The sequence below is a fragment of the Carcharhinus amblyrhynchos genome, chromosome 11 (assembly GCF_965287045.1).
Source record: "Carcharhinus amblyrhynchos chromosome 11, sCarAmb.v2.hapA, whole genome shotgun sequence".
In the NCBI taxonomy this organism is placed as follows: Eukaryota; Metazoa; Chordata; class Chondrichthyes; order Carcharhiniformes; family Carcharhinidae; genus Carcharhinus; species Carcharhinus amblyrhynchos.
In genome coordinates, this window is record NC_137334.1 from 42,031,850 (window position 1) to 42,051,145 (window position 19,296).

At 39.4% G+C, this 19,296-nt stretch overlaps 1 protein-coding gene across 2 annotated transcripts in view; it reads right to left on the minus strand.

The window, feature by feature from the left end:
• Positions 1–19,296, minus strand: part of agps (alkylglycerone phosphate synthase) — a 136,848-nt gene that overhangs the window by 69,588 nt on the left and 47,964 nt on the right. For both annotated transcript variants that reach the window (XM_080198912.1, XM_080198913.1), the window contains exon 7: positions 7,629–7,708. In XM_080198912.1, coding sequence (XP_080055038.1) covers positions 7,629–7,708 — 80 coding nt within the window. The remainder of the gene's footprint in view (positions 1–7,628; positions 7,709–19,296) is intronic.

The window sequence follows — 19,296 nt, forward strand, 5'->3', positions numbered from 1 at the left end:
GAGGAGGTTTACTAGGCTGATACCAGAGTTGAGGGGATTGAGCTATGAGGAGAGGCTGAATAAACTAGGCTTGTACTCGTTAGAGTTTAGAAGAATGAGAGGAGATCTCATTGAGACGTATAAGATGATGAATGGGATGGATAGGATAGAGGTGGAGAGACTCTTCCCGCTCAAAAAAGACAGTAGGACTAGGGGGCACAGCCTCAAGATAAAGGGGAGGCGGTTTAGAACGGAGTTGAGGAGGAACTTCTTCACTCAAAGGGTGGTGAATCTCTGGAATTCTCTGCCCGTTGAAGTGGTGGAGGCTGCCTCGCTAAATATTTTTAAGAAGCGGGTTGATGGGTTCTTGATAAGAGAGGGGATTAAGGGTTATGGGGAGAGGGTGGGAAAGTGGAACTGAGCCACAACAGATCAGCCATGATCTTATTGAATGGCGGGGCAGGCTCGAAGGGCTAGATGGCCTACTCCTGCTCCTATTTCTTATGTTCTTATGTTCTTATTATGACACAATAGGTCAGAATTCATTGGCAAAACAATGGTGTTTTAACGTGCACACAATTAGTATGTGTGCAAATCGTAATGCAATTTTTGATGAAGAAATACTCCACGTCCACAAACTAATGAAAATGGGAATTGACTGCACCCCCCCCCCCCCCCCCACCACGCATGGGTTATTACTTTAATTGCATGGTAATTACTAATTACACTGGTCACAAAGCCAGGGCAGCTACTCAAACACTCCAATAAGAAAGAAAATAACAAACTGCAGACCGTCATTCCTGAAGTAGAGAGATTTTGATTATTACTTTTACTAATTGTCCCTTTACCTGAATCTCTTTCCACCTACGTCTCCTTTCTGTACCCGAATTCACCAGCTCCCAGACATTACCACACCATAACCACTTGCGCTCCTAGCAATTTGCAGCACAAAGGGCTCAATTTAAAAGATGAGAGAGAATAGACTCACTAACAGAGCCTGCAAGAGACCTTACCCATGAAAATTCTAGTCATTAACTTCACAAAAACAATTAATGGAAGAGACCCCTTTTATTTTATTCCTTTTCTGAGTTGGTGCAGGTTCACTGCAGTGGTGGGGGAAATACCCTGAAAAATAAGCAGCTAGTTGATCAGCTACCCAAAGCATGGCTTTGATTCTTTTCCCTCATTGTCTAAGAATCTGCTCCATTAATGACCAATTCCACTCCGTTGAAGCTTCACTGTTCACCCCTCCTCACACAAAAGTGCCTCTCAGCTCTTACTTCCTCACTGGAAAATATGATTTCTATTGACACACAGTATTTGCCAAACTAAAATTACCATGTGAATAAAAGGTGTTTTGCCTGGGTCTTAAGGAAACAATACAAAGCCTATGTTTGCAAATGCAAAATGTTGGGCCTCAGTTTAATTTTCATATGACAGATCTGATGGACAATTACTTTTTTAGACAAAGTGCATCACACAGCAATTGTGGATTAAACTTTTTTTTAATATAGGTTTACATTCTACATACAGACTTATTTGAAAGCTATCACTAGATTGGTTGTGTAAATTTTCTGCCCTAAATAAGAAACAAGCAATCCTCTGCACTCCCAACTCTACTCTGTTACTGCTGCTAGATCCCTTAACTCCAGTGCTACCAGATCCCAAACCCACCCCCACACACTTACTTCAACAACTGTCAAGTACTAACAGACCTCATGACTCCACCATGCTGTCTGATCGCAGCACTTTCACCCGGCAGACTAAAGAACTCCTAATGCCCTCCGGTTGGGAGCTGACACAAGCAATCACAAGGATCAAAGGTCTTTTGGTGCACTTCCAGATGTGTCAATGTAACAAAACCTAAAAGCAATCAGTGGGTGATTGATATATGGATGAGAAGAACAGAGTCAAGCTGATGTATCCAAATGCTTGAAAGACATTATCTTTTGCTCATGTTGCATCTACAGCACCATAACAAATTTGTCACTAGTCAGGCAAGGTTTTCTTAAGGATTTTGCACTTTTGCTGCCCAAATGCAGAAAGCTAGTGAATCAAAACATACCAGTTGTGCACACAAGCATAAAACCAAATTAATGAATGGAAATATGGAATATTTATTGAAAGTAACAACCTCAAAATGCAAAGCACAAAAGACTGAACACAAATGCTAACTTGTCTCCTGGAAGCTCATCAAGAATATGGGCAATGTGGCATTAGGCATAAGCAGCAATGGTTGTTCTCAAGAAACTAGAAAACGCTCTTTTACATGTAATAGATCTAGAAAGGAAGACTCAGAGCACAACAAAATATACCTGGAAGAAACAAATTTCAAAATAGTCAAAATGTACTACAGTCAGGAGTATGTTTGAAAGACTTCTTGCAACATGTAAGCTTGAAACTCATCTCCAAACTCTGTGGCCTGAGCCTTGGCACCTCCCTTGCCACTGGATCCTGAACTTTCTAACTCTCAGACCACAATCAGTAAAGATAGGCAGCAACACCACCTCCACAATCATCCTCAACACAAAGCTGTGTTCTTAGTCCCCTATGATACTACTATACTCCTTATACATCTGTGTGGCTAAATTCCCCTCCAATTCGATTTTCAAGTTTGCTGACAACACCACCGTAGTAGGTTGGATCTCAAACAACGATGAGATAGAGTACAGGAATGAGATAAAGAATCTGGTGAACTGGTGCGGCAACAATAATCTCTCTCCCAGTGTCAACAAAATGAAGGAGATTGTCATTGACTTCAGGAAGCGCAAAGGAGAACATGTCTCTGTCTACATCAATGGGGACAAAGTAAAAAGGGTTGAAAGCTTCAAGTTTTTAGGTGTCCAGGTCACCAATGATCTGTCCTGATCCCCCCATGCCGACACTATCGTTAAGAAAGCCCACCAATGCCTCTATTTTTGCAGAAGACTAAAGAAATTTGGCATGTCAGCTACAACTCTCACCAACTTTTACAGATGCACCATAGAAAGCATTCTTTGTGTTTGTATCACAGCTTGGTATGGCTCCTGCTCTGCCCAAGACTGCAAGAAACTACAAAAGGTTGTGAATGTAGCTCAATCCATCACGCAAACCAGCCTCCCATCCACTGACTTTGCCTACACTTCCTACTGCCTCAGCACCACACACCCCAGATATTCTCTCTTCCACCTTCTTCCTTTTGGAAAAAGATACAAAAGTCTGTGGACATATACCAACCAACTCAAGAACAGCTTCTTCCCTGCTGTAGTCAGACTTTTAAATGGACTTATCTTGCATTAAGTTAATCTTTCTCTACACCCTAGCTATGACTGTAACACTACATTCTGCACTCTCTCATTTCCTTCTCTACGAATGGTATGTTTTGTCTATATAGCGCACAAGAAACAATACTTTTCACTGTATGTAAATACATGTGACAATAATAAATCAAATCAAAAGGTGAAGCTGTTGCAGAACACGGCATAGTAAGATTTAAACTGGGACTGAAAAAGAACATACTGTGAAAAGAAAAGACTTTACTGGAATAATGTGTTCTGTATGAAAAACACAAAATATGAAACAAATTAAATACTTGGATAATGCACAAATTCCAAAGGAACATCCTTCAGAATCAATAATAAATCTCTTTGCTGTCCTGATCAACATCAAAGGAACTCGTTGTGCATACTTACAATGATATTCTTGATATCTGCAAAATATTCTTAAGAAAATTTCTTACTGCACAAGAGTAACCAAGTAAACAGGATGCTGAGCTCACCTAATTTTCCTTCAGGTGCACCAACAAGTGCACTATTGCCCCAAAGAGGGCACTTCTCCCGTATGTTTAAACCTATAGATTTGGAATGAGTTGCCTTTTCATGAACCCTCCCTTACAGTGGGGAATGCTCAGATTTTCATCAAGTATCTCAAATAAAATTGTTGATGCTGACGTACATGTAACTAGAGACATGGCTCCACATGATGCTAATCCATCAATATGGATTGTGTTGCCTGATTCCAATTAAGGGACTATAATTAATGAAAGCCAAATAGAAAATGTTGCAGAGCTGCAACCTTAGAGCAATATCTGCTAAGACAGGAAAACTTTTGATAGTTAATCAATATTTCTAATCTTAGAAAAGAAGATTTTAGATTATTCTGAAACTTGAACAAAAAGAGGTACATTTCTGAACTTTAAGATTTTAAACGGACTGTATTATTGAGAAAATCCAATGGTTTCAATGGCAATGACGTCCTATATTCCTCATTGGTTATCCAGCGTTTTCATTGAGCAAAGAGTGCCAGGTTAGATATTCTTCATTTCTTTGAACTCTTGTTCAGAAATCAAGTTGGAAGAATGTTGTTTCTAGCTAGAACATTTGAAACATTATTTTACGTAGTTTGATAGAACACGTAATTATCAAAATTAATCGGAGAGCTTAACCAGTAGGGAAAACGGTTGGATAAAGATAGCAATACCCAGATATCGAACACCTCATGTCACAAGATGTAGGATCTGTGCATTCCATGTCAAACATAGAAGAATTCCATTGCCGTGAATCATAAAACTCGGGTTACTCCACTTTAGTTCACTGGAGATCTAAACTCCATTGGAAATTCACTTTGGAAGCCTTGTATCCAAAGACCCAGCCACTTTGTACGAAATAGATTCTAAAAATACTCTTTAAAAGGATCCCATTTTTATGAATTGTGCTAGAGTACTTTGCAGCACCAGACTGTTTTGATGTAAAGATAAAATCATTATAGTCCCAGATGACCATTGGCTGCTCTCCCTTTTTGAGGACAGCACTGACCACTGGTGATTTTAACCCAAGGATTACCACACCACAGGTGAGGGGCAAGGTTGAGAAGATAGAGCCTTCATGAATAAGAACATAAGAACATAAGAAATAGGAGCAGGAGTAGGCCATCTAGCCCTTCGAGCCTGCCCTGCCATTCAATAAGATCATGGCTGATCTGTTGTGGCTCAGTTCCACTTTCCCGCCCTCTCCCCATAACCCTTAATCCCCTCTCTTATCAAGAGCCCATCAACCCGCTTCTTAAAAATATTTAGCGAGGCAGCCTCCACCACTTCAACGGGTAGAGAATTCCAGAGATTCACCACCCTTTGAGTGAAGAAGTTCCTCCTCAACTCCGTTCTAAACCGCCTCCCCTTTATCTTGAGGCTGTGCCCCCTAGTCCTACTGTCTTTTTTGAGCGGGAAGAGTCTCTCCACCTCTATCCTATCCATCCCATTCATCATCTTATACGTCTCAATGAGATCTCCCCTCATTCTTCTAAACTCCGAGTACAAGCCTAGTTTATTCAGCCTCTCCTCATAGTTCAATCCCCTCAACTCCGGTATCAGCCTAGTAAACCTCCTCTGCACTCCCTCCAGGGCCAAAATATCCTTGCGCAGGTGCGGCGCCCAAAACTGCACACAGTACTCCAGCTGCGGCCTCACCAATGCCCTATACAGCTGCAGCAAGACCTCCCTACTTTTATATTCAATCCCCCTCGCTATGAAGGCCAGCATCCCATTCGCCTTCCTGACCACCTGCTGCACCTGCAAGCTGGGTTTTTGCGACTCATGCACAAGGACCCCGAGGTCCCTCTGCACCGTCGCCTGCTGCAGTTTTTCGCCACGTAAGTAATAGTCCTTCCTACCATTCTTCCTACCAATAACCTCAAACCCAAGCTGGCTGTCATCCAGCCAACAAGCACAGAGTGAGCTAATTTTGAAATATGACTGGTTTATAGAAACGTCATCAATACAGGGCAAAAACATGGACAGGGCAAAAACATGGACAGGGCAAAAACATGGACAGGGCAAAAACATGGACAGGGCAAAAACATGGACAGGGCAAAAACATGGACAGGGCAAAAACATGGACAGGGCAAAAACATGGACAGGGCAAAAACATGGACAGGGCAAAAACATGGACAGGGCAAAAACATGGACAGGGCAAAAACATGGACAGGGCAAAAACATGGACAGGGCAAAAACATGGACAGGGCAAAAACATGGACAGGGCAAAAACATGGACAGGGCAAAAACATGGACAGGGCAAAAACATGGACAGGGCAAAAACAATTTCCATTTCAACTCACACCAGAAAGCAGTGCAAGTAGTTTGCTCAAGATTGAGTTGGGGAAATTCTTCCATTTAAAAAAAAATCAAAATTTAACACTCAAATTTTCCAGTTTGAAGAGAATTCCTGCTCAGGGAGATCATGTCTCGCTAAAATTCACATTTAGAAATTCAAGCACAGGTTTTGAAAAAAATTACAAAGTATTGTTCTCATATATATAATCTAATACTTCAGCTACAGGATGTTTTGATCCTGCAGTACATTTCAGGCTGTTTAATTAACTTTGGAAACTGTTCACAAAACCACGTCACGTGCTGGATTTTTTCACTAGAAAGATTTATGGGTTGGAATGTAAAAGTGACAGCTTTCACATAGCAGAGTTCTGGGAGCAGTTTAAGCATTTCTGAAAGACAATTATTTAAGAAAAGCATGTTCAACTACCATAACCCTTTTATGATTTCTCATCAATCTAGTCAAGGAGGTTTTCCCATCTTAAGTGACGAAGCAGATCAAATTATTTTGATTTCTTGTGTGGAAAGCCATCACAGATTAAAATTCACCAATGTAAAACAATAGATGACATTAGTTTAATTAATTCATTTGAGCTTACAAAATCTGAAATTATACTGAAAGGAATAGCTTAAAGGAATAATCTTGCTTTATCAATGTTTTGTTCAGGTCAGTGTGTTTAGTGCAAATATAATGTGTTTGCTGATTCATTAGCCTCCATTCAAAGGTTTAAGCCTCCATTCAAAGGTTTAAAAAAGAGCAACCCCTGTTGCATCAAAAAATCTCACTCTGCTCAATTTAGTTTTAACATATAAATAAAATCCTCAACTAGAATTATTTCAAATATAAAATGCTGACATTTATGAGGCCACATCAGCTGTGGTTCAGTTCATTGTACTTTTGCAGCAGGTTGTGGATTCAAGTCCCATTAGGACTTCAGTGCAATGATCTAGGTTGGCACTCCAGTAAATGACTGAGGGAGTGCTGCAGTGGCATAGGTGCCATCTTTCAGATGAGATCCCACATTTGTCACATTACAATAGTGGCTTCACATCATGAGTATAGTATTTCCATCAACCATTAAGTGGTCATGAAAAGCACTGTACATATGCAAGTTTCTCTTTACGAGACAAGTCAGACAGACAAGGAAAACCACAATTCATTTTTTTGATCAATATTTAAGGATAATTTAAAGAGTCTAATAATTTAATATTTCACTGGTGTTCAATTTCTCACACTATATAAAGTAGATTGATGCTGAGAAAATAAGACCAACCAACACCCATGTTTTCACAAAGACTAACCTAATATACCTCAAGTTACATACTTAAAAAACTTTAACAACCTATACAATCCAATATAAAAGTCAAGCTTCTTAATCAATTCAGTACCTGTAATCACATCAAATGGAACAAGATATGTTCTTAGCTGCATGAGGAAGGTACAAAGCTTCTTATGGATGCTTTGGTCAAAATAAGCATGACAAGCGGCTTGGACTTGGAAAGGTTTAAATTAAATTTTTACTTTTATTGCCATCAGGAGTCTTTTCCCGAAAACTTTATTACATACCATCTGTGAAGTATCCAAAGAAAGTATGGTTCGTTTTTCATCTGTGGGACACTCCAGAGCATCGGAAACACTTGTCCCTCCTGCAAGTAAAGGAAATTAAATGACTGATTTTATAGTGGTTTTGCTTTTCTTTGTTTTACAAACACTTAACACTGATGGTCTCCAGACAACTCAGCACAGATGTGCTCAGCAGGACATGGACTGCCATTCAGGCTGTGATAATATTAGGGAAGTGTTGACAGAACTGCACGTTGAATTACTTCTGATATATGCAAAGTATTGGTGTTATTCAACATTTAATACAAGAGACTGCTGCAAAAACAGATGTCATGAAGTATGCAAAGAAGATTGAACTTTCAATTTATATCACTCAACTCAAAGGACAAGATTTCAACTATAAAAAAAAGCCCAGACCATTTGTGCATGGAAATAGCAGGCAATATGGAAGCACATCATATTATAGAATGAATGTGCCATCCAATGGAGCATAGTCAACCTCAGGTTGCTTATCTCTATGGAGAAACACTGAAAATGAACCAAGAGCTTCAATGCAGCTCTACACAGGTACATAGGTTTGTTATTCCACCCACTATACTTTGAAGGTGTGGTGGAACAAAGTAGTGGGAAAACCTCCAGGACACTTGGAAGAAATTGAGCAGCACTATTCTAAAAACAGATTTGGTTCCATTATAAAGAGTCCTTTTCAATCTGTCCCAGAGAACTCAGCAAGCCAATATCCAGAATGTAAGCTATCCGCTTACACTGTTGCGTAACAAGTTAAACTGTATAATTTTGACTGGGTAATGTAATCAAGGCCCCACACATGTATTTAGGAGTTCCAAATGTTGTCTCTTACCAACCAGAGTCTAATCTCATTTCCCTACAGGAACAATGTACGTATTCCACATCAAGCAAAGAAAAGCTTTTATGTATGAATTTCTTAATCTTGGTTTGAATCTGCTGAGCATCATGATCAGTTCTATCAGTCATTCAGCTGACCAAAAAGTAGCGCTTGCTTTATTGCAGTATAGTTTCACAGGTCTCCGGCATCACAATCAAATAGCATTTATTCATACATCAGAAAAAGGTTTAGGCAGAGTTCTATCCTGATGTCAAAACAGGCACATTTTCAGCAGGAGTCAGTGGCCAAGGATCAGGAATGAGGACTGTGATCCATTTTCTCCCTGCCTAATCCAGAAGTGCTAAAGTACGTTTCTATTACCCCAATCGGAATGAGAACATTAGTGGAACACTGGCAGAAATCAATTTATTGTGCGATTGCGAAACTGAGATATTCCTAGACATTCTTGTATGCAAGATTTTCTGAAAATGCCAGAGTATATAATGTCAGAGATCCGATGCATCCAAGTCCAACTAATTTTCTTCCTTTTGTACAAAATAAAGGTAAATTACACATCATTGTCCTGCTTTGTACACTTTCAAGTAAGCTCAAGTAATTGTAAAACGCCACCTATAGACCTCTGTAGAAAAAAAAATCTAATATTAGTTTAATTAATCAGCAACATACATTTTAAAATTTAAAAACATGCAGTTTCAGATTACATAGGTCATTATCTATAATAATGCACAATTTTTGGCTTTCTAGACTATTTTGGTCAATGTAATGGTCATGTCTGTAGATGGGTTTATTTTATTGGCACTACCTGGCACATGCAGAGGACTGGAATGAGTGACTCATGTGCAGCTAGTGAAGAAGGGTTGGCACAGTAGCTCAGTGGTTAGCACTGCTGCTTCACAGCTCCAGGGACCTGGGTTTGATTCCTAGCTTGGGTCACTGTCTGTGTGCAGTTTGCACATTCTCCTCATGTCTGCATGGGTTCTCTCTAGGGGCTCCTGTTTCCTCCCACAGTCCAATGATGTGCGGGTTAGGTTGATTGGCCAATCTAAAACTGCCCCTCAGTGTCCTGAGATGCATAGGTTAGAGGGATTAGTGGGTAAAATATGCGAGGGTAGGCCCTGGGTGGGATTGTGGTTGGTGCAGACTCGATGGGCCAAATGGCCTCTTTCTGGACTGTAGGGTTTCTATGATTCTTATGAAAACAAAATATAGCAGAAGAGATAGGTGCCCAAAGTTGCTCTAGCTGGTGACCTTGGCAGGATTCTCCAGTTGTTCAACTTAGTGGGATTCTACCATCCTGCTACAATGAACTGAAATTTGGCTGAGCACCAAACTCTCTGCCCTCTCTGGCAGCGATGGCAGTGAGTGAATGGCCAGAGAATTCCAGTCCTTATTTCTGTGAGGGATGGGGTAGATTAATAGGAGGGATAAGAATGGCAGGCAAGGGATGGGAATGGTATGAGAATGGTGTAGGGGTGATAAGTGAGATGCTAGAATTGGTGAAGTGTGGCAACATGGCAGGGAAAACTACTTGATAAAAATTTTCAAAAGCTATTTGTGTTAATATTGAAAATTCATTAAATTTGAATGAAACGGTTTTAGAAAAGCTATCAGATGAATTTAAAGAAAAGAATCCATTCTGATACATAGATGAAGAATTGTCTATACCCTCCGTGGTTTCTATACAGGCCAACTCCAAAGGGGATACTATTGCACAAACTGCTCATGTGTATACACAACTGCTCAGGAAGCAGCAGTTCTATTACTGCTACAAGACATGAATCTGAAACAAGGACTTTGTCATAAGCAAGACTGGTAGTTTGGAAGCTGTTTTGTTTGATGACAGATTTCAAGAGAATTGAGTGTTTAATTTTTGAATAATATAGTCCATCAGATGTTAATCTCCCTTTTTCAACTGAGAAAACAGGTCTTCTTTTTCCGTGACTATAAACACATAAGGTCAGACTCTTGACAACGTTTGTGTTTATATTCCTAAGCAAGCTTTTATACATTGACAGCTTTAGGTAGCTTTTCCGGAGAAACTTTGATCCTGTTAAGATCTTCGGTGGAAGAATAACTAGAAATCCTCTATTTAAAGTAGTACTTTTGCAATATATGTGCTAATTAGACAGCAAATATTTTGTAGGTCTCTGCTAGTTCCTGTGAATACCTTTAGATATGGGCGTGCATTCGGATTAGCTGAAGTTCTTGAGGAGGTAAGCTTTTTTGTCAATTCTACAATTTCCCACATATCACTTAAACAATTAGCAAAAAAAAAAGATAAATTATTGGGAGTACCAAGTTTGAATATTAGGTAGCTTCAAACTTAAATCCTTATCTTTCTGGTTCAGAGACAAGCATTCTATCATATCTACTGTCAGGTCATTGGGCTTCAAAGCCAAAACTAGTGAAAAGGGGTATATGTAACAATCACATTTCGTGTCTACATCACCAATAGAACTGCTACAGAATGCTAGTCTTCATATCAAATAAATTATGAAATGTGGCGACAAAACACAACAAATTAACACAGGAATTATTTTACTCAGTCAAAACAAACATTTTTGATAACAAAAATTAAATTTTACCCCTCCACACGATGTTTCATGGGTACGGAATGTGACCAAGCCAACCATAACTACATAATGAGAACAGAAGAGTCCAGAAAATATGCTAACCAAAACTTCAAACAGCTAATGAAAAATTGATTGCCTACAAGCAGCTGACTGGCTACTTCAGCAGAGACACAAATCAGATTAATCTAGATTCTGAATAAATTTGAGAGCAGGCTTTTTAACTTGCTTCAAGAATTAGATGCCCTTTGTTTGACAATCAATGTTACCCAATGAAACAATTCTTTTTCCATTAATTTCTTCTTCTCCCCTCCTAAATAAGTTAATTCTTCATCATTGCACAATACCAAGGAGCTTTGATTAGGGGTTAGCTTCTAGTATACCCAATGTGATCATTCTTGTTAGCTTAGGTACAATATAGTCAAACTCAATTCTGTCCCCATCTGGTCTCCACACTAGCATATTGACAGTAATCAAAACTGCAAACATTGGCTGATTTTACCCTGCTTAACACTAACTTAGTAAAATTAGCCACTTTTGCACAAAGCAGTGACTAAACACATAACTTTCTTGCTTTATATTAGGCGTTAGCCTCGGCTCAGAGGTAATTCCCTTGTTTCAGAGTCAGCAGATCCTGGTTCAAAGTCCCACTCCAGTGACTGAAGTACATAATTTAGACAGTCACTACAGTGGTGTGTGAAAGGAATGCAGTGTTAGAGGCAATGCTTTTCAAATGAGATGTTAAACCAAGATCTGTCTGCCCTCTCAAGTGAATATACAAAGCTTTGTGGCATTATTTGAAGAAATATATCCTAGCCAAATCAAACATTATGCACCAGTTGATACTCAATTATTTCCACGTCTTAGTGTTTACATAGAACCTACCAAATCTTAACATGCCACTTCTCAAATTTGTTCAAAAGCTGCATTCTTTACAAGTTTGCATAAACCTCACCTTTTGTAGGTTTCATTATTAAAAGCTGAACTGATACCAACGTTCAATCTAACCCAGTAGCAGTTTTACCGGTGTGCTGTTATACTCATTACTCCCAAATGCCTGAAATAAAATCACTGAAAGCACTGCAACCAACAACAGCAAGTTACTGATCCAAATGAATAGAATGAACACTATCGCTAATAAAAACAGATGTTATAAACCCACATTTGTTCTGAAATCTCCTGACTTTTATTAGCATTTCCTAAAATAACTAATTGCATTCAAGCAGACACTGATTTTTTTTATTTGCTGACTTCTAAACAAGCTACCTTTCAATGAACAAAATTTTGTAGTTCACTGGTGCATGCTTAAGTTTCACTTCAGACTCAGAGCTCCTGTTTCTATACCCTGTTGTTGGAGCCCAGAAACCCAGTGATACCATAAATCTCTCCAGAGTCTACATTTGCTATTTTCTGCTGTGTTACCCAAGTCACAAGCAAAGGTTTAGAAACCAGCTATAACAATAGAGAGCCAAGCTTTTAACTTAAAATGCAAGTTCACTAATTTAGAATTTACTTTATTTACCAAAAAAAATTACAATTAGATTAAAAGTGATTTTATGGTCTTTATTAACCTAGGTATAGCTTAAAAGAAAACCAGATCTCATTCAACTGAAATACAATATATTCTAATTTATGTTGGGATTACAACTTTTATGCTGTGAGTCAATGTGAAATTTGAATTGGGTCAATGTACATGAACAAGTATCATCCAGATTTATGTTTTCATGACACTCTCTTATGGAATTCATAAACTAAAACTTAGCTTCACACTTTGGATAAGCATGACTATTAACACTCAAAAAACCTCCCAACAAATTCTATAAAGTCAGATTTTTTGCTACTTTTCTGTAATGGAAAACAACTAAAATTACAATTAATAATCCATGAAGTGAAACTTTATTGCCAATAAATATAAAGTGCCATTCCACATATCTAGAATTCCCATTTACTTCTTTCACTGAAGTTTGTGATCAAACACTTTTCGCTCTCAATTACAGATGTACACTAGCAAAGCTACACTTACTGCTCACTCCTACTAGCTCAGGTTTGGTAATGGCCTTTGCTGAACTATTGGGAGCTTGTGCGTTAATTGAGCTTCCATAATATTGGGAATCTGGACCTGATGATGTTAAAGGAATGCAGAATACATCCACGATAACATGACAAGATTTGGAAGAAAATTCAAGTGATGGCATTCCCAATATCTTTGTTGCTTTTGTCTTGCTCAGCATTTCAGGAGAAATTAAATGTGATGAATTGTTGCAGGGCATCCTGTGAATAGCAAATCTTGGCAACTAGTCTGCTGGTGGATATTGAGTTCAGTGGGAGGGCTGATCGAGCGAACCATTTAATTGAATTTCAGCCAACATCACAGATTCATCTATAACATCCCTGGGTTCTGTACTGTTCTATCACCAAGACAAACCAGAGATGAAGGCACAGTTGGGTAGATGTGAATGCGGATGTGGAGAATCCTTAACATGGGCTCTGGATCCCCATGGTTTCAAATCAAATAATACCAAAGAATTTTGTTGATTACGACTTACCTCCCATAACTGACATCAGTATTCCTCCTTGTTAAACACCAGTTGGCAGCACTGAGGGAAACAAGGTACAAAATACACTGAGAACTCACTATCAAAAGTGGATTGGTTCCACCACCACTGACTGAATGTGTCATGTTGTAAACTACTATGGCATTGAATAGCCTCAGGTGAAAACAATAAACAAAATGGAATAATCTGCTTCACCTCCTCAAATCCAATCATAGAACAGACCACCAAATAGTCCTTAAGAAAAAAGTATATTTTTTGCAGTGAGATCATGCTCCCTCCAGTAGTTTAGCACTAGCACACCAAGTTACAGGCCCTAGAACATCCAAATAGGGGATATCAACAGAATTGTGCAACATCACAATCTGTCACTTCAGGGCTTGACATCCCTCCTTCCTCCAGATCAATCAAACCAAGATATCAACTTTGGTTCTATGAGCAAGTTTACAAAGGCACATCGAGTAAAAGCAGACATACCTCAAAATAAGGTGCTACAACATGGGGTTAGCTGCACAAACACTAAAAGGAGACGCATAGAGTCAAATGATTGCAAAACCAAATGGATCAACACAGTGCCTTACTAACTCTAGATGAAAATGGCAGTGCCCTATCAGCCAACTAACAAAAGAAAAAAAAAAAATCAATGAAAGCCTCACCTTCAACCATTTTAAGGTTTTGCATGAATGTAAGAAACAGGACATGGTTTTGCAAGCACCATGAACAAAAAAAATGAATGATTATACTCAGCATCTTCCTAAGCCTCCTCACCGTGGATGTTAGTAGCATCCAGCTGATACAATTCACTCTATGTAATACTAAGAAGTTGAGTACACTCAGCTGGGCTCAACAAAAGTGATAGGTTGTGGTAATATTCTGACTGTAATGACGACTTCCATATTAAAGTTTGCTTGCCAAAGTTTATAGTGTACTTATGATTCCGGCAACTACGTAACAATGGCATTGCTGACCAGTGGAACCTATTCACAAAAAAAACTAGCCATAATATAACAATCCTGCCAACCACCACCCAATCACATTGTAATATTTCTTGCATTAAAGGAGAAGTCACCATATTCCCAGATGACCATACGCTGCTTTCCCCTTTGAGGGGGACTTTACTGATAGTGATTTAACCTGAGGACCATCACATCTCAAATGACAGACAAGGTTAAGAAGGCTGTCCTTTATGAATAACCTCAGCCAGTAAGGGAATGGAATCCTTACGGTTGGCATTACTCTGCATTATAAACCAACTGTCCAGCCAACTGAACTAAACCGATTTGGGACGATCCTGAAGCTGCGAAAGGTATTATATAAATGCTGGGCATTTTTTCAAGGTATTACACCATGGAAAAATGACCAACAATGCCACCTTGTAACTTCAATAGCCTTACTTCCAAACACAGTTTAGATTCCACTGAACTACTTGGTTAGACCTTGTTCTATACTTCATCCAGAAATAGATACCAGATAAATACCAAGACAGTCAAGAGTAACTGCCCTTGACATTAAGGCAGCAACTCAACCAAGTGTGGTTCAAGAAACCCTACTGTGATTGGAAACATGCAAGATGATCATTGTGGTTGTCAGCAATTAATCACCACAACTTCAAACATCTTTGTTGGAATTCCTCAGGGTAACATCACATTCCTAACCATCACCAGCTGCTTCAATGACCTTTGCTCTGATACAAGGTCAAGCATGGGACAGATCACTGCTTATTCTACTTCACAGCAAGATACCGTCAGACAATGACACAATAGGACATGGGACCACATTCATGTTGGGCTGACGGGCAGCAAATATTAACAGACATCCAAGTGCCAGGGAACAGTAGTCTGCAACAAAAAGCAACCACATTTTCTGATCTGCAATGGCACCAGCATCAGAGTTCCCATAACCATACTACAGAGCAGCTAACAGACAAGATATATTGCAACAAGTGGCTTACTTCCTAATCTTTGAATGCCTTTCTACTATTTACAGGGGTTAAAGCAACATGGAATGCCATCGACTAAGATGGGTGCAGATGCAATATTCTAGCAGATTGACAGCATTCAAAATAGAGCAATCTGCTTGATTGAACACCACATCCAGCTCATTCAGCAGAGGTGCACAGCGATTGAAGTACATAGAGTCTACTGTAAGCTTGTCTAAACTCCAGCCTACAGGTTGGATGCGGTCCATGAAGTCCCCCAACCCGGTCCCCAGAGATAGTTTTCAAAACGTCAGTAAGTGCAGTGGAAGGTTCTTAAAGAAACTACTCCTCAGAGGTTGCTCCGCTTCAACATTTGCTGTTGATAGGCTCAAACATGCCTGTTGGAGACTGCCTGGTTAGGGAAGGAGGGAGAGACGTGATCCGGGCCAAGGGAAGAAGGGGTAACAGACAGAGACTTGCTCTGGGCCAGGAGGATCAAGCATGAAAGCTCTGCCCCGAAAGCGCCGCTCCAGGCCAGAAGGGACTGGACACATCCATGGACAGCTCTTGTCTCGCTCACTGTGTCTCGGGATTCTTATTCGTTCTTAGCCCCAATTATCAGGCACTGGATGACGACGAGCGAGAACCCTGAGACTGGGAGTTATCTGAACATACACACACTCACTCTTTTACCCTCTTTATTATTCTTTTGTTAAAATAAATGTATGATTGTGACTTTTTTTGCTGAGCAAGTTCTGTTCATACACAGCTCTTTTTTTAAAAAAAAATCCATCTTTAATATTGTTAAACACCATCTCTCTGAAATTTGTTCATTAAGGGTGAGAAAAATTGAAATGTGGGCCTCTACTTGTAACGATTGGACAAGCATGGTCTCCAAGATGCACTTCAACAAAAATGCCCATTCTCTTGATCTCAACCAAGGGCAAGGAGGCCAGGGAAGCCACAAGATCATCTGCTCTATATTCTTAAATATTCTAATTTGGCCACATTCCATCATTAGTCTCTACTGGGTCAAAATCCTGCCATTCCTTGCCTAACACCACCAGATGAGGAACAAGGAATCTGGCATTAAAAGAATGTACCACTACATTCGGAGGATAATCTGCAATGACCAATAAATGTGATCTTTCCAGAATAACTTACAACCTGGGCACAAAAACTAAAATAAAAACTTGGTGAATCGTTACTTGTGGCCAATATGAATGATCCAAACCTGCAATTCTTTTAGCCGTGGGGAGAGGAAATATGATACTTCATTGCAGAGCCTAACATGTACAAACTATGGGTCTGGCATGCTTGAAAAGAGTATCAAGTTTTTCCTTCTGAATTGTGAAGCCATGAATTTAACAAATTATTTAGTGTTGGGGAGGACATGCATTAACACTGTTGGCTTCCTGAAGCACCAAGCTCACACAGAGAAGTTTTATAATTAAATGCTTACCAATAACCTAAGTGCCAATATACAGCAGATAAAAACATTTAACACAAACTGGAAAGCCACAGGGGACTCACCAAGAATGACTGCCAGGAAGACCTGTTTTAGTAGCCTCTCTAAGTGGCTGCTGGTTTTAACGAGTATTGGCTGTTTTGCATTTGGCTTGCAGCCAACTACATGAATCCCTCACTTCAGAAACCCAACAGCAATGATACAATATAAAGTCTGAATCTATAACTCTTAAGAACAGTCAGGGTCAGATTCTTTAACACACCAATATTACAAGGTAAACATACGGATTCAAGGAGTCACTGCTGACATGACTCGATGAACATTGGCATATAGCTTCACTTTCCTACTTTGATGCACGCTAACATCTGCCTAAATGTTTGTTCTTTTGATCCTTCTCTTTCCAGTTTACTCCTCCATTTCTCTCCTAGTCAGTCCCCATCTGTTTTCTTCTCGCAAAACAACTTGTACTTTATCTTTTTACTTCAGTTCCCCATAAATTGTGTGATTCACATTGTGACCACATAACACAGACATGCATGGATCCAGCATTAACAGCATAAAGCTGCCAGCCACTTGCATACAAGAGAATACATTAACTACAGCAGGTCATATGGCACAAAACAAACATCGCAATTAGTTGAAACTTATGAAAAACATTGCGATGCTGCCAACATTACATACTGATGTTTGCGCAGCTCAAGTTAAACAGCCATTGCCATTTACTTTCTTTACATAAATACGATACTCTTTCTGTAATTTGCTTCAAGTCAAATGGCACAGCTTAACTACAATACATTTTTCAAAATTAGGAAAAGTTAAAACCTTCCAAATAAAGGGATTTTAAAAATACTAACTTGTTTGACAAGGGAATAGTAAACAAAGATTAAACAATTATTGGCTTTATTTAGAACCCAGGTGGTGATAAGCAGTCTTTTAAAAAGTATGATTGAATGTATGTTTTGCAGTGGTATGTTGCACCGTGAACAGTGACAACAAATGGCCAACATTAAAACCATTTTAAACATACTGACAAATTCAAAACAACTTTACAGTAGATTCCTAAAATGCAAGATGGAAGTACATGACCAATCAAGAAGAGTGCAACTGAAGTATCGATTCCAACCTGCAAGATAACAGGAAACTTAACTCGGCTGTTAACCACAGTTGTATTTTTGTACACAATTACAACGGTTGATGTTGACACAGTGCCTGTAACACAACTAAATTTTCAGCGGCCTTTTAAACAAGCTCTAATGTGAATGGTAAGTGTACGCAAAAACAGGCTGAGAGAAATCAGAATAAATTTCATGTTTCAAGCTTCACGAAAGATGTTGTAAAACAGCGTCAGTTTTCTGCCTCTTACAGGTACAGTGTCTCAAAATCAGCAACTTCAGGACCCAGATTTCAGATCTTGTTAGTTTTCTGGTTGGGTAATCTGGCTACGTAGAGTGTTCAAAGCATGATTTTTAATCAAGGATTGCAAAGGGCAATTTTGAAAGAAAGAAAGACAATGTTGAATGAAGAGCTACCAAAATCTTTGAAGCTGCTTCAGATCAGTGTTATTTTGCCAGAATTGTGGCAGAAGCTCTGTTTATTCATGTAAATGGAGTTCCTGTTGTATTTCAGTGACGTGTTGGTGGTGAAGCGGGAGCAGCTCCAAGAAATTTCCCAGCCCACATTGAATCATACAGCGCAGAAGATGCCTTTGGCCCCATCAAGTCCACATGGACACATTAGAAACATCTGAACTCCCACCTAATCCCATCTGCCAGCACTTGACCCATAGCCCTGAATGTTGTGATGTGCCAAGTTAAATGAAAGATGTCGGTGAGAAGGCAAAGTCAGGTAGGTGATGGCAACTTAAAAAACAATCCGGTTTTCCGATAGTTGGACTTGAGACACAGTATCTGGACTGACATTTGATACTGCAAAAACAAAATCCAAGTTAGATATCTGGAAACACATTCTAGTTCAAAATATCTCAGGCTATAAAACTGTATATTCAAAGCTTCATAGAATCATTACAGAACTCTTAGTGCAGAAGGGGGCCATTCAGCTCATCAAGTCTGCACCACCAACAAACCCACCCTGGCCCTATCCCATAACCTCTCATATTTACCTCACTAATTCCCGTGAGACTAGGAGACAATTTAGCAATGAAACTAACCTGCACATCTTTGGACTGTGGAAGGAAACTGGAGCACCCAGAGAAAACCACACAGACACAGGGAGAATGTGCAGACTCCACACAGACAGTGACCCAAGCTGGGAATCAAACCCAGGTCCCTGGAGCTGTGA